Below are 26,806 nucleotides of genomic sequence, written 5' to 3' on the forward strand. Positions count from 1 at the left end.
GCCCAGGCAATAAACTGGGAGAAGTGGTTACATTTTCTCATATTCTCTTTGATTTCCAAAACCAAAGGTACTTATCTGGTACATAGTTGAGGTTTGGGAATATAATGGAAGTTTTTCTGTGGAAAACGGATAATAAAAGTAGACGAATGGTCGGTGTGTGGCCCCACGAGAGAGACATGGCACACAGTGTTTACAAATACTCTCTGGTTTATATATACATTGTCTGTGTAGGAAACATAGAATGTGTGCTCCCATATGTGACAGGAGACAGGGTGGAGCTAGAGAAGCTTGCTGTAGGTCAGACGCAGCAGAACGAGGGTGTATACGCAGGAAGCCAGTAGGAAGTCCTCCCCATGGTGGGGCGGGCAACAACATGGCAGGTCATGGACGTGGGAGAGCGCGGTCCCTAAGTATGCAGAGTGGGGGCCAGCCGCAGACACTCCCTGCAGCATCTGGATCCTCCTGTTTCTGCACACCTTTGTGCACACTGTTTCTCTTCCTGGATCGCCCCCCCCCCTTCTCTGGAACTGTCTGTAATGTGAAGGGTCACATGTGAAGACCTGCCACAGAAGCACATGGGAGAGCAGCAGGCCCCTGATGGCCAAGCCAGGGGCTTTGGTGCAAAAAGAGCAGCATCCCAGCAGGGGCGGTGCCTGCGCATGGCTACACCCAGCCTGCTGCCGGCCACTTGACAGCGCAGGCTGGGCTCAGCACAGAGTGTCGTGGCTCCCCGGGCACGGTGGCCTGAGCTGCTTCTCATGGCCGAGGCCTCCACAGTGCTCGGACCGTGGGGACGGGGGGCGGGGGGGAACGTGTGTGCGCACACCTTCCAAGTAGGGACGTCTGCTTTGTAACGTGTCGTCTTGAGAGCGTGGCCAGAGAGGCGACCTCACGTGTGGTTCACACGCAGCCCGTTCCTTCGGCCCTGCTTCACCTGGCAGTTAAAAATTGTACTTTCTAATGTCTTTTCCGTATGACAGAGCCCATCACCATTTGTGTTTATTGGATGTTTTTCATGTGTACCCTGCAGTCCATCTGGAAATAGAATATTTCCATAACTCTGTGATTTTCAGACTTGGCAATTCTCGGTATTATTGTGTTTTTTCCCCATCACCAGAGGTGTTTTGTTCCTATGAAGTGTTTTGGGAGTGAAAAGAAACAATGAAATGGTTTTATTCCTTTTTAGGCTTGGGTTATCAACATTATCCTAAAAATATATCAAGTCAAATAGGTAGAAAGTGTTGGACACCATACCTCAGGTGCTGCTAGACTTGTGGGAAGGTGGAAGGAGACACTAGCTGTCTCTGGAGGAAGCATGTAATCCCACCACGACCCTGGCTGGCGCTTGGGAAAAGCTAACATAGTGCTGCGTCTTTTGTGCTGAGTTCACAGTATGACAACTTCAGTTGTTCTGTTCCGTCCAGAGTCAACCACAAAAGGAGAAAATAAACATCATGAACTTAAATGGTAAAGTGGCCTAAAGAACTCGCCAGCTGTCCGCATGGCCGCAGTGCCTGGGAAGTTCCCACACGACCACAGACGAAAGGCTAGAATAGGACACATACGAACTGAAAGTTAAATACCTGATAAGCTTTCTTCACTGATAGCCTGCAGACTGTTCTCGTTGATTTTAAGTTCTTCTAATGCAGATGGTAATTCTGAAGGAATCTCTGCCAAATTGTTTCCATCCATATTCAGGCGCATTAACTTCTTCAGAAGCTTGAAAAGCAAATCTCAAGATTACCTCTTCACGTGGTCACAGATGCGGTCGCGCATCTCCTTCAGGGGTCAGAGTGCAGTCGCGACTTAGCCTTACAAACCTGCATGCTCTGCCTTGGGCCCATGGGAAGCTGTGTTCTCCTGCCGCCACCCCTCCCCCCCATTTCCATACTGCGGCTTTAGTGAGTAGGAGAAAACTGTCACCGCTGGACCGCTCATGTTTTGCTAGATCTTCGGTTTCCACCTTCTCAGCAATAGACACTAAGTTAGTTAGATGTTGCAGTAATCTGAATCTGTCACGGATGCTGGCAGTGAAATCAGCAGTTTGAGTCCTTACCGTGGACTTGTACAGCTCAGTTTTGCAGTTACACTAGTAGGAAGGGTCCTAAAAGAGCACTGATTACTGCCGAACTGCTTCAGGATGGCCTGCTACAAATACCACCAGCTGTTCCTTTGTAGCACCCACACAGTCTGACTGTTCGGAGGGTGCGCCCATGTTTGCAGCTGCGTGCTCGCGGGCCTAAACGCCTGCCCCACTGGAGCGGAGCGCGGATGATTCACCTCAGGGCACTCGGTCAGACCTGAGCAATTTGGGAATGGGACAGAGGACCCCAAAACAAGAAAAGGAGCCACTCTCCCGTGTGTCTTTCTTTCTGATAAAACAGTCCCAGCTGTCGTATGACAAGGACACGTCTGTGACTTGAACGGGGACACGAGCCCAGGGATTTGTACGAAGGGTCATAAAAGGGATAAAGTTTGGCCTAGTGGGATGTAGTAGGTTTCACTGGGATTCTTTTTTTTTTTTTTTTTTTAAGATTTTCTTTCTTTATTCGATGGAGAGAGAGACAGCGAGAGAGGGAACACAAGCAGGGGGAGTGGGAGAGGGAGAAGCAGGCTTCCCGCCGAGCAGGGAGCCCGATGCGGGGCTCGACCCCAGGACCCTGGGATCATGACCTGAGCCGAAGGCAGACGCTTAACGACTGAGCCACCCAGGGGCCCCTGTTTCACTGGGCTTCCTAAAAGGGCACATGAGTGTATTTGTTTACATACGCAGACCCTTCCTTTCTTGCTTCTACCTTTGCTTCTCTGAAACTCCTTGATTGTCTTCTTTTCTGCTTTTTAGAAAATATTTTAGTCACACCCAAGTCTTGCAGAGGCTTGTTCTATGCTGTTTGCTGTCTCTCTCCCCCTCGTCTCTCCCCCCACCATTCCCTGTGCTAACTTTCATCTGAGCCTGCTTGTGTTTCCAGAACTCCCACCTGTTCACATGTTCATCAGATCTTGCCCTTGGCACAAAATAACGAATCTCTTTCTGGCCTGAAAATGTTAATGGAGTTTCCAGATAAGCTGTCCTTTATTCCTGGAAATACCTCATGTACTAAGAGACCATATTTCCACATATTTTCAGCTGCTTGGGGAGAAACTGCTCCATAAGTTCAAAACATTAGTTTTGTCATTTTGCTGTTGTAGGTGCTCTAAGGGTAAAGCCTCGAAAAACCAGCTAGAATCATGTAAAACAACAGACTGGAATCAAGGTAAGACTTGAAGAATTTAGGAACACCAGAGAGGAAACTTTCTTGACTTAGGAGGAAGCTACAGTGAAAGCATGTCCCTTTCGCTCCCTGCTCTGCGACTAGCACAGAACTGTGCAAGGGGACGGTTCCTCACCTGCAGTGTGTGTTTACCTTGAATGCTTTTGCACCTACGCCTGCGGAGGTGATGTTGTTTTTGCTCAGATCAAGCCTTTCCAAATTTGGCAGTCCGTTGAATGCTCCATCGGGAATGCTGGTGATGGAATTGCCTGGAAAACACAACAGTTGTGGTTTAGGCCCCTGTGCACACACGGGCACATATGTGTGTTCATGAACATCCGTAGATAGCAAGGGAGCTCTGCCCGGAGGAGAAAGCAATACTCATAACTAGGACAGCGTCTGTATCAGCAAATGCAAGTGCAGAGAACACCAGCCTGGGGCCAGATCCTCCACTCAAAAGACTTGCTGTGCTCGTGGCCGTCCTGTTTTAGGTGAAGCTGCTGTGAAAACAATTCTGTTAGCATTATGCATTTATAACAGAGATGTATTTCTGGAAGCTTACATTCTGCCCACGAGAATGGCTAAAAGGAGGGAAAGACAAGTGACAGGATACAGAGCAGCGTCTAGCAGAAAAGCCACGGCCACCTTTGGGAACCTAGATGCACATTTACTCTGTCACTCAGCATTTCCACTCCTGGGTGTGCACCTTATTGAACAGAAAACTAAGTCCACACAAACCTCTGTGTGTGGATATTTATAGAACTGCATGTATAGTTGCCCCAAACTGGAAGCGACCCATCAGCTCAGCAGAGACAGGGCTGGTAGAAGGAGGGGCGCGAGGGAACATGGGGAGGTGACAGAAACGTTCTGTGTCCTGATTGTGGGGGTGGTTATGCAACTGTACACATCTGTCAAAGCTCAGAAGAACATGCTAAAAATAAGTTTTACTGCATGTCAATTATACCTCAGTAAAGCTGACTTTAGGGAAAAAGTCAATGGGAAATCATGATTTGGTTTGGAGAAATTTGCTTTATACTTAACCATTCTATTTCTTCTACAAAGCTTATGTATATGATTGTAGATTGTGAAGTTAGTCTGTTTGGGATCAATTTATATTACGAAATTAAAATATGACATTCAGGGACGCCTGGGTGGCTCAGTCGGTTAAGCGTCTGCCTTCGGCTCAGGTCATGATCCCGGGGTCCCGGGATCGAGCCCCGCATCGGGCTCCCTGCTCGGCAGGAGGCCTGCTTCTCCCTCTCCTTCTGCCTGCCTGCCGCTCCCCCTGCTTGTGCTCTCCTACTCTCTCTCTCTGTGTCAAATAAATAAAAATAAATAAAATCATTTTTTTTAAAAAAAAGAAAGACAAAGATATGACATTCACAGGGCAAGGAGAGTTACTTACTTGTAAAGCACAGAACAGAACAGACGTCCATATCTCTTACCAACGAGCTCCAGGCTTGTTATCTCTGGTGCTGTCAGCCGTGGCATCTGTGTGAGGCCGGCGCTGATGCAGCTGATGGTCCTGTAGGACAGGGAGCACCCGCTGGGCAGAGGTGACATGCCTCTGGGAGGAGGGAGGACCAGGGGTCTGGAGGGTGCCCTGAACACATCTCCCCTGAGGGTGCTGTCATGCTCCTCTTCCTCATCCTCGTCCCCCTCCTTGTCCCCCTCCTCGTCGTCCTCGTCCTCCTCTGCCTCCTCCCTTGCTGGATGTCCTTGTTGATGGGCCCGCCTCCCCTCTGCTCGGGGTCTCTCCTCTGCCTCTTCTCTGCTCCACCCCTCACTGAGAGGTCTCCCCTGCTCTCCAGGTCCAGGGGTCTCTTTCTTTTGCTCCTTATCTTTATCTTTACTTTCTTCTTCATCCTCCTCAAATTGAAGTTCCTCTTTTTGCAACACTTGGTCCATTTCCACCCGACGAGGTGGCAGTTGCTTGCGAGGTACATTGGTAGGTTCTCTTTGTTCTGAAGAATCACCAGAAAATTCACTTCTATCACTTAATGCTGTACCACTGAGCAGCAGATGGGAGGTTGCTGGCCGCACGGGGAGGACACGGCAGGGGCGAGGTGTAACGTTATTAAAAGGAAAAATCATAGTGAAAGTGAGGTTAGTAAATATTATTCCCTCCAGGTATTTGAGTGCAATTTAAATGTGAAATGCATTATGGAATTTTTGCTTGAATGGTTTTAAAAGTAATTTTATTTCTATTTTATAAGATTTGTTTTGGGGCGCCTGGGTGGCTCAGTCGTTAAGCGTCTGCCTTCGGCTTGGGTCATGATCCCAGGGTCCTGGGATCGAGCCCCACATCGGGCTCCCTGCTCAGTGGGAAGCCTGCTTCTCCCTCTCCCACTCCCCCTGCTTGTGTTCCTGCTCTCGCTGTCTCTCTCTCTGTCAAATAAATAAATAAAAATCTTTAAAATAAAAAAAAAAAAAGATTTGTTTTAAGCGATTTTTGTTTTTTCCTGTGGCCTTAATATTTGTTTTTACTAAAATATCTTGCTACCCGGTAATAAAGAGGAAATAATATTGCCACATGATGCAAAATGGTAAGCAGTCCTATGTGAGATTACGATATGATGAGGTGTGACCTTTATAATAGATACTGTTCAGTTAATCGGGGTTATTGATAATGTAAAAATCTGTACCATCAAACAAAAAAATGAAACATGTATTTTACTTGCTTGTGGTAGTGAAACTGGCTTTTGTTTGTAGATTTATTATTATTTTTGTCTGACTTTCTTTCAGCCCCATAGGCCCAAAAGCATCTTCTGAAATTCAGGACTATAGAAAGTTCGCCTCTTTCTCCCTCCCAGACTCTCTACTTAAATTTTTACTACTTGACACTTATGGGAGGCCTCCTGGGTTCCGATGATGCTGTTTTAAGTCAAAGGCATGCATGTCAGTTCTTCCCATCGTCCCATGATGATGGGAGCAGAACGGCCAGTGGCAGGCGTTCGCCTGCGTGTGTAATGAGCAGAAAGCGGGGAGCACCCGACAGTGACCCGAGCTCTGGGAGGAGTGAGTACTAGTGCTGGTGGATTTCCCGAGTCGTTGCCATGCTTTTATTTAATACTATACCTAAATCACCCAAAAATGTGACTATTTGAAGGAATTACTTGAGATTTCAATCCAGTATATATTATAAAGTCAGTGAGCTATTTTTTCACATCCCTGGCAGAATGTGCAAAAGGAAAATAGGAAAAACTTAGGGAAGGGAAGCTAAAGCTATCATACTGAAACATTTAAAATCCTTCCCGTATATCCAAGTTTATTTTTCCAGAATAACCACAGCATTTCAAGATTGTTCCAAGTCCTTTGAAAAATGTCTGATCATTTCTGAATCTTGCCTGTGTATTTGCTAACATTTTTTAAAGGCATAATACCTTAGTAAAATAATTGGTAGTGTAAACCAAAATGCAATTCCTAACTATTCTAAAGTTCTTCCTGGTAGGAGGCCGTTGTGTTGACACCTACCCTGAGACTATCCTGTGTGCGTGGAAAACAATCTGCCTTGATTATAGACAAGAGAAACTGTCTCTCTGTTCCTTCCCATCAAATCATCTACCACATGTGTATCTATTTCAGAAGGCGCTGGCTAGGCCTCCCTCTTGAGAGTCGGTTGTCCCTCAGGTATGAGCCCCAAGAGAGCAGGAATGGTGAACATTCAGCAGGCCCCGTGGCATGACCTTCTGCAGGAAGCAGTGCCCCCAAGAGACAGGCACTGCTCCAGGACCACCATCCTGCATTTCCCCAGATTTCCCGAGCGGTAGTGAGTGCGGGTAGGCTGGGGCCTCGGGCTTTCTTCTCTCTGGGTGCAGACCCCTCTCCCTTTGTTCATCAGGAGTTCCTTGTCTTTGTTCGTGGTCTTAACTGTGCCCACACTGAGCTGAATTAAGGGAGCCACTCCAAGTAAGGAACTAAGCAGAGGACACTTCCCTCACAGGACACTTGGGGACTATTGGCTCTGTAGATTCTGCCGCTGCTTCTCCAAAGCAAGCGTCGGTGGGCAGTGTGGTCTGGTCAAGTTTACTGGTTCTGACAGAGCTGGAACTGTGAAGCCAAGATCTTTTTTTCTGCCTCCCACCATCCATTTTCCCAAATAACTTCTCTGTTTATCATCACTGTGCCAATCTTAATGACTAGTTTATCATAATTTAAAACTTCAGGTAGTAACAAAATAAAAACAATGGAAGTTGAAGACTCAGTCACATGTGATACTGTGTTGTGGTAAATACTTATACCAGCATCAGAGCAGACTGGGCAGCACTCTCCTTCAGGTGTAACTGTTTGGGGGCACGTCGGAGGGTGGCACTTAGTTTCGTCACAAAGCACTCTTCCGTTCGAGCAGAGGCAGGTGGTGCACGGCTCAGGAGACCACACTGCTTGGTTGTACATGGTCATCCCATGAACCAGACAGTGTCCTTTCCTTCCTGGAAGAGAAGCCGGAGCTGGTAAACTCCCTGTGTGGTCACCAGCCCCCGTGCATGACGGTGAGCAGTGTGAAGTCGGACTGCCAGCATCACACGAGAGTGGCGTAAACAGTGGGGTAAATAGACCCCAGAGAAGGGACCCGAGAGCAGCTTCCGCGTGCTCCGCTCTCAGCCTCTGAGACTGAGCTCCTCCTGGTGACTGACTCTGAGCTGCGCCTCCATACTGTATCTGCCGGGGTGCCTAAGTTATACGGCGGCAGCAACCCACCCCCAAGCCTCGGGGATTTCTTCTCTGTGCCATGTGTCCGACGTGGGCACACAGGGGCTGTGCTCCCAATGGGCCCAGAGACGATCAGCAGGCTTCTGCATCTCCAAGCAGGCTGCCCTGATGGCCAAAGCAGAGGAACGGGAGGTTGGGAATCCCACACGAGCCCTAAAAGTGTGTCATTACATTGAGCAAAGCAGATGATACAGCCATACCTAAATTCTGAAGAGACACAGCAGTGTGGTTCCATCGGGTGCCAGAGGGCAGAGAGCAGGAAAGGCACCGATGATGAGCCCACGTCTCACCCTTCCCAGTGTGCGGATGGGGAAGGCAGAGCCAGACGTTGCAACTGACCCTTTCTTTAGAGTTACTGTGTTACTGAGCACTAGCTCACAGGCCATCAGTGCCGTCCTTGTGAAGTGTTTTCGAAGTATCTCCATTTCCCTACGTACAGAGTCACAGACGTGTGGGTGAGTGTGTCCACCAAGGTGGCCATCACAAAGACTACTTGGATTGGAATGTTAGAGGACATGCTATCCTTCCAACCTAGTGTCATTTGTGATGCCTGTCCTTTGATGACCCACTGTCCCCACATCCCACCCTGAGATGGGCTCTCACATTCGCTCCCTCCCTCCCAGCCCCACCCAGTAGTTGGTCTGCATAAAATAAATTCAGTGGCTTAATGCCACTTTTGGTTGAAAATATTTTGGTGGGAAATAGTTCATAGCCATGTATTCGTAGAATCATTTGAATAATTTTTCTATATCCCAGATGATCTATCATCATAAATGAAAAAGCAGGCTACAACCTTATATGTATATTATCTATATTATTAACCCAATTATTTGAAATACATGGCATAGAAAACAGACTAGAAATTAATAAACCAAAATACTAACTATGGTTTTATAAATATAGTTGTGGGATAGCTAATTATTTTTTTGTTTTCCAATAATTTTGTATTATAATTACATTCCATAAATGAAATTTTAAATTATTTCAAAACTTATCATTGTAGACTAAACCAAAAGATACAGTAGAATATCTTGATATAATAACTTGAAAAATGTATTTAATACATATTAACTTGAAAATATAACTTAAAATATGCTATATTAATAACAATATATATAATAACTTGAAAAAAAATTTTTGGAAAATTATCTTCATGGAGGTTCTGTTTCTCTCTCCCCCCACCCCCCTTACTGGTTTCTTACCTGGTAACACATTATAACTTGATTCTACTCCAAGAAAACTTAAAAAGGAGTCAGACTTTTCCTCTGTGCTGTAATCCAAGTTAAGCACAGGAATTGTTGCTGCCGGTGTGACCATCACCTGCCGGATCCCCAGCTGCCCACTGGACCTGCGGGCAGGCGAGGGGCTTTTCCTTGGTCTCCTGTAGTACACCTTCCTCCGTTGCTTCCTAGGCATTTCTTCATTTCGTCCAAAATCGGTTTGAAAAATGATAAGCAGAAGGAAACAAAGCAAACCTGCAAACTTCATGCTTGCTTCTTCACCATCCAGTTTCTAGAATGAGAAGGAAGCAGGATTTCGGATTTAGTGGTGCCTAATTTTTACCTTTGAAAATTGGCGTATTATTGCTTGTGTGCCTCAGTAGCGTCCTGGAGAAAGGACACATTTAATTTGTGGGCTCTATGCTGGTGTATTACTGCCAAATCAGAATGTAGAATTCTTCTATCAGGATCAAAGAACAGGCATGAGCCAGCCTTTTCTGTGAAAAACCAAATACTAAATATTCTAGGCTTTCACACGCTGTCTGTCATGACTACCACTTGGCCCTTGAAGTGTGAGAACAGACCATGGTGCACAAACGTGTGTGCCCGTAAAACTCCAGTGACAAAACAGTTTGCTGGACTTGGCCTCTAAGCCGTGGCTTGCCGAGCCCTCTCTGGACCGCTGTGCTGTGTCTTCAGAGGTTACCCAGGGCCGAGCTACCTGTGTGCCAGGCCATCCTCTGACTTGGGCCACCACGGCCCTGTCCCCTGGTCTGCTGTTTGGTTCTTCTATCCTCTGGCTTTATAATTGTCTTTACTGAGAGGAGGGGGCATGACTGCACCTGATAAAAATAACAGCAAGCTAGCATCAGTTGTAAAGATGTAAGACAAAGAGTAATTCTTAATTAGCTGGCCTCAAGAGCAGCACGGGGCCCTGCGTGCTGTAAAGGTGAAAGAGGTATCAGAGAAACGAATACTTATACTCCTGGTGATTAAGAGACATGTGGTTGTGGTACTGTGGTCAGACAGGCTGGTCCGGGCCCTATAAAGTCAGGTAGCACAAAAAGTAAAGAGAAACCCTCCACAAGGTGATTGATTGTAGGAGCTGGTTGAAGGATTCACCTGGCCACACACTTTGACCCGTGGTTAGTCCTGCAAGGAAGGTCTATGTGGCATCCATTGCCCCCGGAGCTGAGAACCAGTGTCTTCCCCTTCGCCCCTGCCTGGCATCTATCCCTTCTGTTCTTCACTCAGGTTCCCTTGCTGTCACTACCCCAAGATGGAGGCAGGGTGTGTGGAGGAGAATCTGAAACCTCAGGGCTGCTAAGGACCCGGGATCATTGGCTAAAGTGGCAGCCTTGCTTGGTGATGAGATTTACCCCACTCCTCACAACCTGCATTGGTCACCTCTGTCAGTCAGTACAAAACTGTTAAATTTCAGGAAACGTCACCTGGCAGGAATGGTAAAGGTTTAAAGTGATGCTATGTACAGAGATCAAAATTCAAAGCTGCAGAGGAGGGATTTTGGAAGCTCAAAGGGCCAAAAACATGGCCATAGACCGTGAACCCGGCAGTCTGGCTGGGACCTTAGGAAATAGACAAGAGACCCTGTAAACATTGGGTTCAACCTTTCTGCATGAAACAAAGTACTCTATTGACATCAGACGCTGCTGTATTACAGGTCTGCTTCGAAACCCATGGGCAGGTTGTAGGAACCCCAAAGGGCATCTGACTGGAAGACCACGTACTGGGCGGTGAGGCGAGACCTTCCTCATGCCACAGTGCCCACCCCCCAAAATGTGCAGGAACTGGGGGTAATCAGTGCCAGTCTAGCCAAATACTGTGCCTTCTGTCAGCAGAAACCTACGGTGGTTGTAGCAAACACGGGGTTGCCACCATGGGTCTTTGCCCAAGTACAGGTGTCACTCACAGACCTGTTTTTTACATTCTTCCATGTGTACATCACCAGAAGGCCAAGAACATGAAGCTGTGGGGTTGCCATCCCTGTGTGGCTGACATTCCTTCAAGTGACACCATTAGTGACCAGAGTGGCTTCGAGAAGCAGCGACTCCTGGAGAAGCTGGATGTTAGTTCATGGTCATTTTATAGAGAACCCGTCAGCCATTAGAGCAGTTTGTGACAAAGCTCAAATCTGACTTCTGCTTCTAGCCAAAATGGAGTAACAGAGACCCGACCCAAGATAACTTAAAATCAGGATAAAAACATGAAGCTGCATTTTTCTCCAAACCTTAGGTATGAAGTAGCACAGGACCTTGAACCCTGGCGGGGGGAGGGGAGTCCAGGGTGAGCCCTGTGACTGGTCTCACTCACAGCCTGAGGCAGTTCTTGTTCATGCTCAGGGAGGGGATCCTGCCAGAGTCCTGGGTGCCCCGAGTTGAACATTCCTTGGGATTTCAGGGAGGTAAGAGTTTGCAGGGCAGAGTATAGAGAGCAGAGACCTCAGGTCTTCAGCGGACTCCTGATTAGCATGTCTGTGTGACTGAACTTACACTGCAGGACGAACTACTGTAAAGGACAAAGGGAAAATCCCTGGGGCTTGCAAAAGGCTCGCCAGGGTTTGGGTGCCTGCCAGTCGGAGTGGGAAACCTGCACTTCACAGGGCATTGGGCTGGTACAGCAAGGTAAACCGTCCCCGCCCCCGCAGACTAACGGCTGCTCTGGTCCCGCTGAACCAAACTGAACAGCAAGTATCTCTGAAGGATCAAACCATGTGCCATCGTGTGACCATGTTCCAGAGCTCCCAACAGGCGGTTGGGAGTCTGGAGAAAACTTAGCAGGCTCACAAAGGTGTGGGAGAAGTCGTCCATGAAGACTGTGTTCGTGTAATAATACTGTACTTTGGGGTTTATAACATAAGTAGAATTAAAATGTATGAGAACAGAAACATAAAGGAGGAGGAGATGTGTGCACATACTGTTTAAGGTTCTTTGCTATGAAGTGGAATAACGTCACTTGAAGATAAGCTGTAATAAGTTAAAGATGCATGCTGGAAGCCCTAAGATAACCACTAAACAAAAAAAGTTATAGCAAATAAGGCGATAAAGGAGATCAAATGGAATAATAAAAATAATCCAGAACGTATTTATATAAATCACATTAAACATAAATTTGTTCGATGCCACAATTAAAAAGCAAAGACTGCCAGGTTAGATTTTTTTTTTTCAGTTGATTTATTTATTTGACAGAGAGCACAAGCAGGGGGAGCAGCAGACAGGGAGAGGGAGAAGCAGGCTCCCCACTGAGCGGGGATCATGACCTGAGCCAAAGGCAGACACTTAACCTACTGAGCCACCCAGGCGCCCCCAGATTAGATTTTTTTTTTAAAAAGCAGGACCCAACTATTTGCTGCCTGTAAGAAACTCGTGCTAAATATAAAGATGCAAATGGGTTAAAATTAAAAGGATGGGAAAATTTATATCATGGTAAAACTAATCAAAAGAAAAGTGGAGTGTCTATATCAACATAAGATGAAGTAGGTAAGATAGAGAAGCACACTGCATGAAGAGAGCCATTGTGTAATGGTACAGGGATCTATTCTTCACAAAGACAAAACAATTTCAAACCTTTATACACTGAATAATACAGCTTCCAAACAGCATGAAGGAATAAGTGGAACTGCGAAGAAGATAAATGTACCTTCATCATCCACAATTTCTGCTCTCCTGTCTCAGGTACTGATTTTAAAAATAGTAGACAGATTGTAGGTTAAAACACTGAGATGGGATGCCTGAGTGGCTCAGTCAGTTGGGCAGCCAGCTCTTGATTTCAGCTCAGGTCATGATCTCAGGGGTGTGAGATTGAGTGCCGCCTCGGGCTCTGTGCTGAGCACAGAGTCTGCTTGAGATTCTTTCTCTCTCCATCTGCCCCTCCCTCCCACTGGCACACTCTTCCCCGCCCCCCTCTAAAAAAACCAAAACCAGAAACAATGAGATACCACTACACATCTATTAGAATGGCCCAAATAAAAAACACTCACGCCAAATGCCAAGAAGGATGTGGAGCAGCAGGAACTCAACATTCATGGCGGGAGGCAATGCATACTGGCCCAGCCACTTGGGAAGATAGTTTGGCAGTTTCTTAGAAACCAAACATACTCTTGACATGTAACCAGCAGTCATGCTCCTTAGTATTTACCCAAGAGAGTTGAAAACATATCCACACAAAGTCCTGTACGCTGATGTTTACAGCACACTGGGAAGCAGCCAAGATGTCCTTCAGTAGGTGGATGGATAAACAGTGGTCCATCCACACAAGGGAATACTATTCACTAAAAAGAAATGGGCTACTAGGCCATGAAAAGACATGGAAGAAATAAATGCACATCACTAAGTGAAAGAAGCCAATCTGAAAAGGCCAATACTGTAATATTCCAACTCTGTGACATTCTGGAAAAGGCAAAACTGTAGAGAGTAAAAAGATCAGTTGCTGCCAGGGGGAAGAATGAACAGATGGAGCACAGAGGATTTTTAGGGCAGTGAGAGTACTCTGCATAATCCTGTAATGATGGATAGCTATCATTACACATTTGTCCAAATCCATAGAATGTACGCCGCCAAGAGTGAACTGTAATGTAAATTATGGACTTGGTGATAGTGATGTGTCACTGTAGTTTTGTTGATTGTAACTTGCTGTGTACCTAAATCTGAGAATTGTCATATATAAAAAACTTACCTCTCACACTGTGCTTAATTTTGAAATATAACATTTTCCCCTTAAGATCAGGAACAATGAAGGGATGTCTGGTCTCACCACTTCTAGTCAACATTTTATTGGATGTTCTAGTCAGTATAGTAATGTAAGACCAAGAAACAAAATGCATCCAGACGGGAAAAGAAATTGATATATATAAAATCAATATATAAAAATCAAGATTATTTCTATATGCTAACAGCAATAAGACAGTTAAGTTAAAAATACAACACCGCTTATGAAGGCATAAAAATGTGAAATACTTAAAGATACTTCTGACAAAAGATGTACAAGATTGCGGCCCTGAAAACTATGAAGTATTGCTGAGGTAAATGGAAAGAGAACCATATAGGGGGTACGTACAGTGGATATAGGTCAGATGACTCAGGTTTAAATTCTCAATTCTGTAAAGTTAACCTAGATTTGTCACAAAACCTAGATTTTGCCACAAAGCCTGGTCCAGCAGGCTTTTTTTTTTTTTTTTTTTAATGACAAGGTGATTCTAAAATTTCTATGGAAATGTAAAGAGCCTAGAATAGCCAAAGCAACTTTGGAAGAGAGAGGAACAAATTTGGAGGAATAGCACTACCTGATATCAACACTTAACATAGGGTGGGGAAGTAACGATAGTGTGATGCTGGTGTTGAGATAGACAAGTCATCAGTGGGACAGAATAGAGTGTTCAGAAGAAGGCCAAACCTGCATGGGCAGTTGGTTTTCAGCAGTAGTGCCCAAGTGATCTAATGTAGGAAGGATGATCTTTTCAACACATGGGACTAGAATGGGTGTGTAGTCATGTACAGTACAGAAAGTAGATCATAGATTAAGAGCACAAAGTGTAAAACTTGTAGAAGAAAACATAGGACAAAATTCTGGTGACCTTTGATTTAACAGCAATAAAAAGCAAGAAATTTTTTTTTTTAATTGGACTTCATCAATATCAAAAGCTTTTTCTCTTCAGAAGACATTGTTAACAATAGGAAAATGCCACATACTGGGAAAAATGTTCGCAAAATAATTATTCAAGAAGGGACTTGTATCGAGAATAAAGAAGTCTTAAATTCAGTCATGAAAAGAAAACCCAGTTTTTAAAAGCCCAAAGTTTTGAACACACATCACCAAAGAAGATACACAAATGGCAAATAAGCACATGAAAAGGTGTTCAAAATCATTAGTCATTAGGGAAATGCAGATGAAAACCTCAGTGAGATAGCAGTACACATCAACTACAATGGCTGAAATTAGAAAGACAGGCCATGGCAAGTGGTGACAAGTATGTAGAGTGACTAGAGTTCTCATAAAATGCTGTTGGTAATGCAAAACCACATGAACACTGGAAAATGGTTTGGCAGTTTCTTCAGAAGTTTGGTATCCACCTACCATTTACGCAGCCATTCTGCTGCTAGATATTCACCCAAGAGAAATGAAAACATATGTCCACACACAGACTTACATGTGCATGTTCGTGGCAGCTTGCTTTGTTAGACAAAAAGTGGAGACGTCCAAATGTCTAGCAGCATGTTAGTGGATAAACAAATTGTAATATATCCAGACAGTGGAACACCACGTAGCAACAACAGTGGTTAAATCTCAAAATACTTATGTTGAATAAAGAAGTCTTACACAAAAGGATATACACACGATTCCATTTGTAGAAAACGCAAACTTCTGTAGGGAAAGCGTATCAGTGGTTGCCTCAAGGCAGGGACAGGGGTTTGGCAGTCCGGCATGCGTAGGAGATTACCAAGGGTCATGGGGAGCTTTTGGGGATGATGGATATGTTCATTTTCTTGATTGTGGTTATGGTTTTAGAGGCTCACTTTAAATAAGTGCACTTTAATTTTCAGATGTCCTCACCACTGTATTTGGATTGGGCTACCACCTTGATGTCGGGGTAAGATGGTGGCTATATGGAATCACACATCTAAGTCACAGAATGAACAAAATCCCCACTAGCGTGAACCTCTTAGTGGGTTGTACGGTCTCACATTTTCCTCGAGGTGGAGTCCTATCACGGGGGACCTTGGGGACCAGGCTCTGGGGTTGACAGGCTAGATCAGTGGTCAGGAAATTGGAGACTGGAGGCCACGCGGAGTCACCTGCTGCTTGTTTTTAAATACAGCCTACAAGCCAAAGTGGCTTTTATGTTTTTAAATGGTTTTAAGATTTAAAAGAAGAAGAAGAATTCATACCATATGAAGTTAAAACCTCAATATTCATACATGAAGCTTTATTGAGCAGCCACGCTCGTTTATCTGTGCACTACTTTTGGTGGCTTTTCCACTAAAGGGTGTGTTGGGTGGTTTCAACACATGCTAACCTGTGGCCTGCAAAAGCTAAAAATCCTTTGAGGCCAAGTTTGCCAGCCCACCACTGAAAACCGTGCATCTCAGCCAGAGACGGCTTTGCCCCCAGGGACGCTTGGCGGTGTCTGGACTCTCTTCACTAGTTACCGTTGGGAGGGGCGCTGCTGACTCCCCATGCGGGTGGGGACTGGATGCTGCTGGATGTCTTACAGAGCCCACGACCGCCCACCGCGACAAGGGACTGGCGGGCCCACCGCGTCAGAAGTGTCTAGATGGAGAAGCCCTGGTTTAGAGGAACAGATACAGAGGTTTTTTAATAGATAGCTGCACACTGCTTACAGGCAAAATCTAATGTATAACTAGGTGGAGCCTTTTAGTGATAACTTATGAACAAACCATTTCCATACGGTGATCTCTTTCCCAAGGTTTTCTCTTAACTCTTAGATGCGGTTTTCTTTTGCTTTGTTTCTTGTGGCCAGAACTGAGTGTTCCTTGATGGATGATCCTACTTCAAGTTTGTATTCTGTTGTGCTCAGGTGAAGCTTTGTTTCTTAGCAACCTCGGTCATTTATAATGGTGCTCCACTGTGTACCGCTCAGACTTGCAGCGAGTCCGTGAAGTCTCCTCCTTCCCAGTACTGACGGACTCTCTGTCTTTGGTGCTCAGGCAGCTCCATCAGCAAGGTCTTCCTTAGGGTGGGCTCCAGTTTGTTGTCCATAGGAAAGCCCAGAAGAGATTTAAAGATACAAGCCGTGGGGCACCTGGCTAGCTCATTTGGAAAAATACACGATTCTTGATCTCGGGATCATGAGTTCAAACCCCATGTTGGGGTAGAGATTACTTAAATAAATAAACTTTTAAAAAAATAAAACTAGGGCGCCTGGGTGGCTCAGTTGGTTAAGCGACTGCCTTTGGCTCAGGTCATGATCCCAGGGTCCTGGGATCGAGTCCCGCATCGGGCTCCCGGCTCAGCGGGAAGCCTGCTTCTCCCTCTCCCACTCCCCCTGCTTGTGTTCCTGCTCTCGCTGTCTCTGTCTCTGTCAAATAAATAAATAAAAAAAAATCTTAAAAAAAAATTAAATAAAAATAAAAAAATTAAAAAATAAAGATACAAGCCATGTTCATACAGTTTTCTCTCTCCAGAGTTTACAGTCTTTATCAGTGGTTTCTTAAGATGTTTAAATTTGTAAAAGTAGGATATATGTTTTAAAAACTCAAAATGATGCATATGTTTATAAGGCAGAAAAGATGTGTTGCCTTAACCATAACTCATAGTTTGGTACAAGGGTAGGCACACTTTTTCTTTAAGGTTCAAAAGGTAAATATTTTAGGCTTTGAGGTCCAACAGTCTCTGTTGAAACCACTCAGCTTTGATGTTATAGCCCAAAGTAGCTCCAGGCAGTAAGTAAACAGATGCACATGACTATGTTCCGATGGTACTTTGTTTAAAAAAACAGAATATGGCCTACGGGCCCTAGTTTTCCACCCTCTAGTCTAGTCCATTTTTTGTGACCCCTCTATACATATACGAACATACATATTGAAACAAATAGAATTGTTCAATATATCTTATGCTACTACCTATTTTCCTTTCACTTATTAATAAATTGTGGACATATATGTCAATATATATAAATCCATCTGGTTTGTCCACTCTGTTTTCATAAGTTATTTAACAAACAATTTAGTGATGGATATTTAAATTCTTTGCCAGTTTTTCACTGTTGTGTTCTCAGTTTTAATTTTCAGTTTAAAAATAATAATAGAGTCTCCTTTGTTTTTGAACTATATCATCCCTTGGGTTTATTCTTGGATGTAGTTTAATATTTATAAGTCGTTTGGTCATGTTTATTAATATATTTTGAGACTATGTTATAGGTATATTCAAATCTAGAATTGTTATATCTTGTGCTTTTATCATTAGGTACTTTTTATATCTCTAGTAGTGCTTTTTGGTCATAAGATCTACTTTGGTAATATATATGCTTTCTTTTGGTACACAGCTGCTTGATATAATTTTTTATCATTTTACTGTCAATCTTACTATAGTATTATATTTTCAGTATACTTTATATTAGCATATGGAGTTTTTTAATGCAATCTGACAGTCTTTGTCTTTTAATTGGAACATTTAGTCTATTTATATTTAATGTAATACTTGATATGTTTAGGTTTAGATCTATTTTCTGACTATTTGCTTTCTACTTCTCCTGCCTGTTCTCTGGTTGGTTTGTTGTTTCTTCTTTTTTTTTTTTTTTCATTCTTGCTTGCTTTTTAAAATTCAAATTGGTTTTAAAATTGATTACTGAGTTTTTATTGTTCTGTTACTAATTTATACTTTTTACTGTTCTCTTTGTAGAGATTACTGCATACATCTTATCAAGTATTATCAAGTGCTGTGTCCATCATATTAATTCTTTATATATGTTACGTCCTCAGAAGAGGATGGTGATGATTGTTCATTTAAGTCAGGCTCTCTCAACCTTAGCACTATTAACATTTGGGTTAGATCATTCTTTTTTGGGGTGGGGGCTGGCCTTTGCATATTTAGTAGGATCCCTGGCCTCTACTCCGTAGATGCAACCAGCACCTTCCCCTCGACTATGACAAGCAAAAATGTCTTCACACATTACCAGATGTATCCTCGGGGAGGGAGGGGATCATCCTGCCCCACCTGAGAACCAGTGCTTTCGAATTACCTAATCATTTATCCTTTCGTGTCTCCTCATTCTGTCCCACAGTGTCAGTCTTCTGTCAGGGTCAGGGTTATGTTCTTTATGACTGAAGAACACTTTTTAGTAATTGCTTTAATGTAGGATTACTGGTGACCAGATCTTTTTGTGTGTGTGTATCTGAAAAGATTTATGTATTATGTCTTTCTGAATGTATTTGCTAGACATGGAATTGTAGGTTGACAAGTTTTTTGTTTCATCATTTTGAAGATTTCATTCCAACATCTTGTTTCCTTAGTTTTGATTGAATAGTCATCTGCCAACCTGATTATTTCCCTTTAAAAGTAACTTTTTTTTTTTTTTTGGCTGCTTTTGAGATGTTGTCTTTTTGGCTTTGGTTTCCAGCTGTTTTGCTCTATTGTACAGAGATAGGATTTTCTTGTTTTTATCCTCTTTGGGACTTACAGCATTTCTTCAGTCTATGGCCTCATGTTCATTGAATTTGGAGACTTATCAGCCCTTATCCCTCCACCTAATACTTTCCCACTTCTGTCCTGTTTCTGTTCAGGGCCGCACCTGCAGGGTGCCTTCTCACTGTGTCTGCCCTCTCCCGTTGTCTTCACCCCTGTCACTCCATGAATTATCCTGGTCATTCTCTATCCCAATTCACTGTCTCTCCAGCAGCAAATCCGTCCATTGACTCTCTTGATTCTGTTATTGTGTGGGTTTTAGGTTTTGAGTTTTCAGTGAGTTCTTCTCATTGTTTCTGATTCTCTACTGAAAGTTTCAGTCTTGTCTTTTACTTTTTAAACATGTTAATCACATTTTTCTTAAAGTCTGTATCTGAAGACTCCCATTTTCTGGACTTGATTTCTATTGTCTGTTACTTCCCTGGGGTTGTAGCTGTGTTGTTTTGTTTCTTCATATGCCTGATGGCTTTTGATTGAGGACCAGATGTTGTATAATGAAAATTAGGAAAATACTTTGAAGCCTTGGGTGATACATTCCTTATCTCAGAAGGATTTACATCTGCTTTGGGCATGAGATTAAGCACTACCAGTTACAGACTGAGTGATCTGAAGCTGAGCCTCACTGTACCTAATTACTAATTACACTGGGCTCCAAACCAAAGCCTGGGGACTTCACCACATCACCCTCCCTTCACCCTGCTGCTGGCATGGGCCTGTTCCTAGATGGGTTATTTTGTTTCATGTTGTTTGTTTTTAAAGATTTCACTTATTTATTTGAGAGAGTGTGTGTGCATGGGAGTGCAGGGGGCGTGGAGAAGAGCAGAAGGAGAGAGAGAATCTCAAACAGACTCCCTGCTGAGGGCAGAGCATGATGCAGGGCTGGATCCCACAGCCCTGAGATGAGGACCTGAGCCGAAAACAAGAGTCAGATGCTCAACCCACCCAGACGCCCCAGTTCCTAGAGTTTTATTTCTCTCTTGCCTCCTGAGGCTGTTTTAAAGCTACAAAGAAATTCTCTTCTGGACCCTCCTTCTAGATGCCTTCAGAAGAAAAGCTGTTCAAAACCTATTTGGTTTCAATTCTATCCCAATTATTAGGCTTGCTCTTTTCCTCTAATCATTCTCAGCAGCTACTGCTCTGGGGTGCTTAGTCTGCATTATCAGAACCAGGAGTTCCCTCAGATTACTTTTATTTCCTGATAAAATATATCCTCTTTCTCTAAAAGAATGTTTTGGATTTTAAAATTTTTGAAATCTTATATCAGAAAATATCATTGTTTAGTTGGAAATAGAATAATGATTTCAAAATTGTTTTCCTCCAAACCTTAGCTGTTGTCCATTCGCTGGTGTTAGAAGTCTAACTTAAATGTGATTCTCATCTCATTTGTAAGAAATCTTTTGTTCCCTCTTTCTGTGGAAGTTGTTTTCATATTTTCAACTCATCTTTAATATTCAGAAGTTTTACTATAATGTGTAGGCTTGTTTTCATTTTGTTTTGTTTTGGTTTTTGGTTTTTTAATTTATCCTTGGGATCTTTTAACCTAACGACGACCTGCTTTTCCATACAAGCTCTCCTTTACTCAGTCTCTTTTTCAGTCTGCTTCCTGGTTGCTGAGGGGCTCCTCCAGGGGTCTGTCTGGCCAGGAGCCCCTCCCTTTCTTAGCTCCTAGTGCAATTGTGCATTCCCTCGGTCTTTGTTTGCAAGAGATCTTCTGTTACTTGTAGGGTGTGGTGAGAGGAGAGGGTGCACTGTCAGCTCAGTGTGTCCTCTTGAATGTCACTAGTTCTTTTTAACGTCATCATCCAGCGTCCTCCTCCCCAGGCCGGTTACACATGGACCAAGCTCTGAGGTGTTGTCCTTGTCCGCTAACCTCAGCATGCAAGCTTTTGTTCAGTATATATGCCCATTAATTACTGTCTCTTCAAAAACCTCTGCTGGAGGTCATTGAAATGAAACTACATTAGAATAAATCTATGTCACCTACTTGAGTTTTAGTAGAACTAACATGCAAAGGGTATGAGAGGAGCAAATCCCTCAGCTGACAGGCAGTTGACGTTATAAAAGTCGATTCAGAAAGTGAGCAGATGGGTTGGCAAGGAGCTGCAGTGGCAGCAGGGGAAGCAGTGTGAAAAGTTGGGCCGCAAGCCAGAGTGGGAGCAGCATGTGCCGAGTGGTGGGGATGTGGGCTCTGATGGAGAGTGTCTCGGCTGCACTTGCCGTGCAGGGAGTTCACGGAAATTGTCTTGCATTGACGGCCATCTGTGCAGACTCCCCATCCTGAAATGGGTGAGAGTTATGAGGAGCCCAGTCCTGGATAGGGCCCCACCCTGGATGGGATCTTAGACGGCCGTGGTCCCAGGGCCTCGCCTGGGCTCGACCTCCCCCAGCGACACCCTGGAAGATCTCCCTTAGGCTTTTTCTTCCCCCCCCCCCCAAAATTGGCTCACCTTTACTTATCCAGAAAAATAAATATACATGTCAAAAATAAATTTACAGAGCTATCTTAATGTTAACAAAGTCGGAATCTAAGCAGTCTCGTTGAAATGTTTAAATGATTTTTACAAAATGGCCTCTTAAATACTAACTTTATAGTTGATGCTAGGCCTTTGTTATTTTCAGTGATATGTAGAACTTTGCATTACGTTTAATATTTACTTTAATGAGCAACTCTGCAATTGAGTAAATATATTTCTAGAGGTAAAATTTTATGATCCTCTAATCACAGTAGATGTTATTTTTATCAAGTAAATTTTTCTTTCTAGCACTTCCTGTTTTATCCCAACATTAAATACCATCTAAGTCTTGGTTAACTTTTCCCATTTAAAGTTTTTCATCAACTGTCTTAAGTAAGTTTTTAAAACATTAAATTGAGAATTTTAAACTTCTACACAAAGCCATGAAATGTCAGTTGTCCCTTTTAACTTCACTCAACAGGCTTAAAAATGAAAAATATTTTTAATTAATATTTCATGTTCTTTTAGGTCTTAAAAATAGAGAATGTAATTTTCAAACCAACTTATAATTCTATTGAGCATGTAATTCTATTTAAACATATAAGAATATATTTAATCCTAATTCCGTAAAAGTTCAAAATACTTGGGAAGTATTCATCCTGAAAAAAAACAAGTAAGCAGCATAATGCACACTTTAAACTTTTAAAAATCTATTAGTAAGAGCTAATTTCCTCAAGTGTTAAACACATTTGCAACATAAAACACCCAAATATTAAAACCATTCCACATGCTTTAGTAGAAACTTAAAATTAAAAACTTTTTTACCTGAAATTCTAAACTAAGTAGGTTTTGCTTGGTGTCATTTAAGTCTCCAGCTGAAAATGAAACAGAACCAGAGCTTTCTTTAAAACAAAGAAAGAGGATTGTTGAGAAATGTTAACTGACTTCTTAGTAAAATCTAAAATAACTGCTTCCCTTGGGGACAAATGCCTTTCAGATCTTCGTGCAGAACAGCCAAGAGAGTAACCAGGGAAGATGGTTACCAAGGGAAATATTTTTTCTAAATCGCAGGAGAAGCAGAAAGCAAAGGCAGGGGAAGGCATTAGTCTGGAGGCCAGGAAGGCGGGGGCTGGAAGCTCAAAAGTAGAGGCTGATTAAGAAATGTGTGGTTTCCGTAGACTGTTTGCATTAAAAAAAAATCTTAAAGTTCACACCAGCTGACATGGTACCACTTGAGATTTACCAGAGCCCAGAGACACCCTTGTTGCCACGTTGAGGACTGTGCATTCCTGGGATGCCTGTAGTGGGGTTATCTGGCTTGTCTCTCTGCCTGCTCCCCCCAGTCCTGCAGTGTTGTTAACAAAGCATAACAAAGCAAAGAGCTGTTACATATTAATGTCACTGAAATTATGTAACTTCCAACCTTGAAGCAATAACAAGAAAATGTGCATAGGAGCTTAGAGCCTTCTGATTATGGTTACTCTGGCGAATTGGTTGTCTACTTTGGCCTCAGTTGTGGGGGGTTTTGGGGGTTTTTTTTGTGTGTGTGTGTGTTTTTTTTAATCTACAAATGAAGAGGTCAGAGAGCAGAGTTCCACCGCTGTTTATGGGGACCTTGGATGAGTTAGTGTTGTGTCTGATTAAAGTTTATTCCTCTGTACAATTGGGATGATAATACCTATCTTTCAAATTTTTGTGCAAATAAAATGAATATCGTATGTAAAATGCCGTCATAGACTAGGTAATTATATAATAGCTATCTTTAAGATTCTTATTATTCTACTTCAGGTGTCCCAAATTTTCTGACAGGAGCTACATTTTTGTTATTCCAAAATCTTAAAATGACCTGGGTAGATCAAATCAAGATGATTGACTAAGCACGTGGGCCACCCCAATTCCGAAAATAACAGAAACTATATTTGTTGGGGGTTTTTGTTGTTGTTTGGGGTTTTTTTTGTAACACTGTACTGCAAAATAATTAGTACTATTAGAAGAAAGAAATTTTGAGAAATTCCTTAAACATTAAAGGCACATAGACTCTGACAGACAGCACCACAGTCCAAAGACATGTGGGTGTTCCAGGTTTAGAAATTATAAATGCTGCTAACAGTGAGGTTTGCTGGAGACTGCACTTAAGAGTAGCAAGTCAGGGGGCGCCTGGGTGGCTCAGTCTGTGAAGCGTCTGCCTTCCTCTCGAGTCATGATTCCAGGGTCCTGGGATCCAGTCCCGCGTCAGGCTCCCTGCTCAGTGGGGAGTCTGCTTCTCCCTCTGCCCCTCCCCTGCTTGTGCTCTCTCTCTCTCTCAAATAAATAAAATCTTAAAAAAAATAAAAGAGTAGCAGCTCAGATGACCCCAGTCCTCCTGATGTCTCCATCATTTGTTCTAAGTATTAGGCATCTGCCCCCAAATTGAACCTGCGTTCTCATCCACTTGGCTTGGGTGGCTGGTGGAACAGGGAAGTTCCCCACCATGTTCAGAATCCAGACTCACTACTAATACAATTCAGTATAAGCACAAGGTTGACCATCCCCACCCACATGTTCAAAGCTTTTGGTCAGTATTTTAACCCTGTACTCTTAGTACTGAGCAGATAGCTCAGGATCACCAAACATTTGGGACAATTCTCACATTAGAGATAGGACTCTCACCTCCCCCTCTAAAAATACTTACACAATAAGGAAAGAAAAGGACTTTGGAGATTAAACAACAATGTGTACCACTACACGCTTAGTAGAATGGCAAAAATCTAAAACACAGACAACGCCGTATGCAAGCAAGGATGTGGAGCAATAGGAACTCTCAGTCCTTGCTGGTGGGAATGCAAAATGGTGCAGCCACTTTGGAAAACAGTCTGATGGTTTCTTAGAAAACTAAACATACCATGCTCCAGCAGCCATGCTCCTTGATATTTGCCCAAATAAGTTGAAAACTTAAGTCCACACGAATACCTGCACACAGATGTTTACAGCAGCTTTATTCATACCTGCCAAAACTTGGAAGCAACCAAGATGCTGTTCAGTAGGTGATGGATAAATAACCTGCAGTCCATCCACACAAGGGAATATTATTCAGTGCTTAAAGGAAATGCTCTACCAAGCCATGAAAAGACATGGAGGAAACTTAAATGCACATTACTAGTGAAAGAAGTCAGTTTGAAAAGGCTACATACTTTACGATTCCAACTATATTACCTTCTGGTAAAGGCACAACTGTGGAGAAGAGTGAAAGATCAGTGGTTGCCAGGGTCAGGTTGGAGGGAGGGCTGAATCAACAGAACACAGAGAATGGTTAAGGCAGTGAAACTATCCAGCATGATACCCTAACGGTGGATCCATGTCATTACACATTTGTCCAGAACCGTAGAATATATAATACCAAGTGTAAACTCTAATGTAAGGGCTTGGGTGATCATTATGTGTTGGTACAGGTTTTCCATAGTAACAGACACACCACTCTAGCGGGGGTGTTGGTAATAGGTGAGGTTATGTATGAGGGGTGGACTGAGAATATATGGAAAACCTCTGTACTTCCCTCTGTATTTTGCTGTGAATCTGAAATTTCTCTTTTAAAAAAGTGGCCTGATTTGAAACACATACACTGTTTGGGGAGGGAAAAAATGTTATGCTGCGTTGGACACAGTGTTTGGGACAAACAGAAACCTTTATACTCTTTGAGGACAGCTTAGCAATAGCTCTTTGCTGTCCCGGCATTTGACTGCTAGGGAGACATGCATCCAGAGTCTTTCTCTGCAAGTCTGTGCCTCCAGGGAGGCACTCTGCAACATTGTAACATCAAGGAGCAGGGACGGTGGGCGCCTAAAGCTATGTAGAGAGACAGAGAGTTGCTCTGCAGGCTTGCAAATTTTCCACAATATCCCAAGAGGAAGAAAGGAAAGTCAGAACAGTGCATGTGATGTCATCTTACCTTCTTCTCATGAATGTGTAGAGTAGCACCTTCCTGGAGAACAAACAGGAAGGAATAAACAAGGAATAAATATCAGACTCTTAATAATGTTTATCTCTGAGTGATGCAGGGACTTTACCATGTAATCTGTGTTGTTATAACATTTTGAGCTCATAACCAGATCAGAAAAAGACTTTCTAAAAGAATGTAAGCCATCAGAAAAAGAGGTGACTTGAAGCAGACGTGTAGAGGACAAGCAGCCGTCCCGTGATGCCGAGACTGACGGTGCTCAGAGACCAGGACTCTGGTTTCTGAGGTCCCTGCTCTAACATTTTGTGGCTTAATGGACTGTTACATGAATCCTTCTGCAGAAACTATTTTAACCACATAGTACGTGGAAAATGCTGGTATTCGAGGTCCCCTCCCCTTTATTACTGCAGCCGTAACTGTGTCCTGAAAGTTGGCCCTGACGGTAGCCCTGCAGTGTGGTGTGCGTCCCCGCGGGATGTGAGCGGGTCCCTCCGCGCCCAGGCCACAAGGGCGGCCAGCACAGGTTCAGCCTCCGGAACACATACTGGAGTAACGTCACCTTTGCCGTATTTTTACTCCTGTGCTCAAGAGTACCGAGGAGTTAGTTTTTCTTAGAAGGGTGTGGTTGGGGCGCCTGGGTGGCTCAGATGGTTAAGCGTCTGCCTTCGGCTCAGGTCATGATCCCAGGGTCCTGGGATCGAGCCCCGCATCGGGCTCCCTGCTCAAGTGGGAAGCCTGCTTCTCCCTCTCCCTCTGCCATTCTCTCCAGTTGTGCTCTCTGGCTCTCTCTCTCTGTCAAATAAATAAATAAAATCTTTAAAAAAAAAAAAGAAGGGTGTGGTTGTTTTCCATATGACAGCTTGGTAGATGGCACCTCGATAAAGCTAAATTTTGGAAATTTTACAGAGGTCACTCTCAGAAATAGGTGTTACCTCCTGGGGTCTGTTGTCTGCCTTCCTGTGCCGCAGACGACTTCAGCTAATTCACAGCAAAGTGTGATAGCTGCTTCATTTGCTGTTCCTGACTTTCTCTCTCTAAGGAATGTTCACATGTAAGTGGAGTGCTAGTGTGTGAATGTGC

General features: G+C 43.6%; 2 protein-coding genes across 4 annotated transcripts in view; one reads left to right on the forward strand and one right to left on the reverse strand.

Moving 5' to 3' along the window:
* ECM2 (extracellular matrix protein 2) overlaps positions 1 to 22,813 on the reverse strand; it is a 32,977-nt gene extending 10,164 nt beyond the window's left edge. The window contains exons 1-6 of one of the 2 annotated variants that reach the window (XM_045882071.3): positions 22,618 to 22,813; positions 9,164 to 9,473; positions 7,493 to 7,681; positions 4,697 to 5,284; positions 3,405 to 3,520; positions 1,584 to 1,719 (exon numbers count right to left, since the gene is read on the reverse strand). In XM_045882071.3, the coding sequence (XP_045738027.1) occupies positions 1,584 to 1,719; positions 3,405 to 3,520; positions 4,697 to 5,284; positions 7,493 to 7,681; positions 9,164 to 9,449 (1,315 nt within the window). In that variant the 5' untranslated portion in view covers positions 9,450 to 9,473; positions 22,618 to 22,813. The remainder of the gene's footprint in view (positions 1 to 1,583; positions 1,720 to 3,404; positions 3,521 to 4,696; positions 5,285 to 7,492; positions 7,682 to 9,163; positions 9,474 to 22,617) is intronic. The other variant, XM_045882070.3, reaches the window with a different exon arrangement.
* CENPP (centromere protein P) overlaps positions 1 to 26,806 on the forward strand; it is a 238,457-nt gene that overhangs the window by 178,061 nt on the left and 33,590 nt on the right. The gene's annotated exons all lie outside the window — the stretch shown is intronic.

This window comes from Mirounga angustirostris, unplaced genomic scaffold (genome assembly GCF_029215605.1).
Source record: "Mirounga angustirostris isolate CCGP_5_RB_7025 unplaced genomic scaffold, mMirAng1.0.hap1 SCAF_15, whole genome shotgun sequence".
Classification (NCBI taxonomy): Eukaryota; Metazoa; Chordata; class Mammalia; order Carnivora; family Phocidae; genus Mirounga; species Mirounga angustirostris.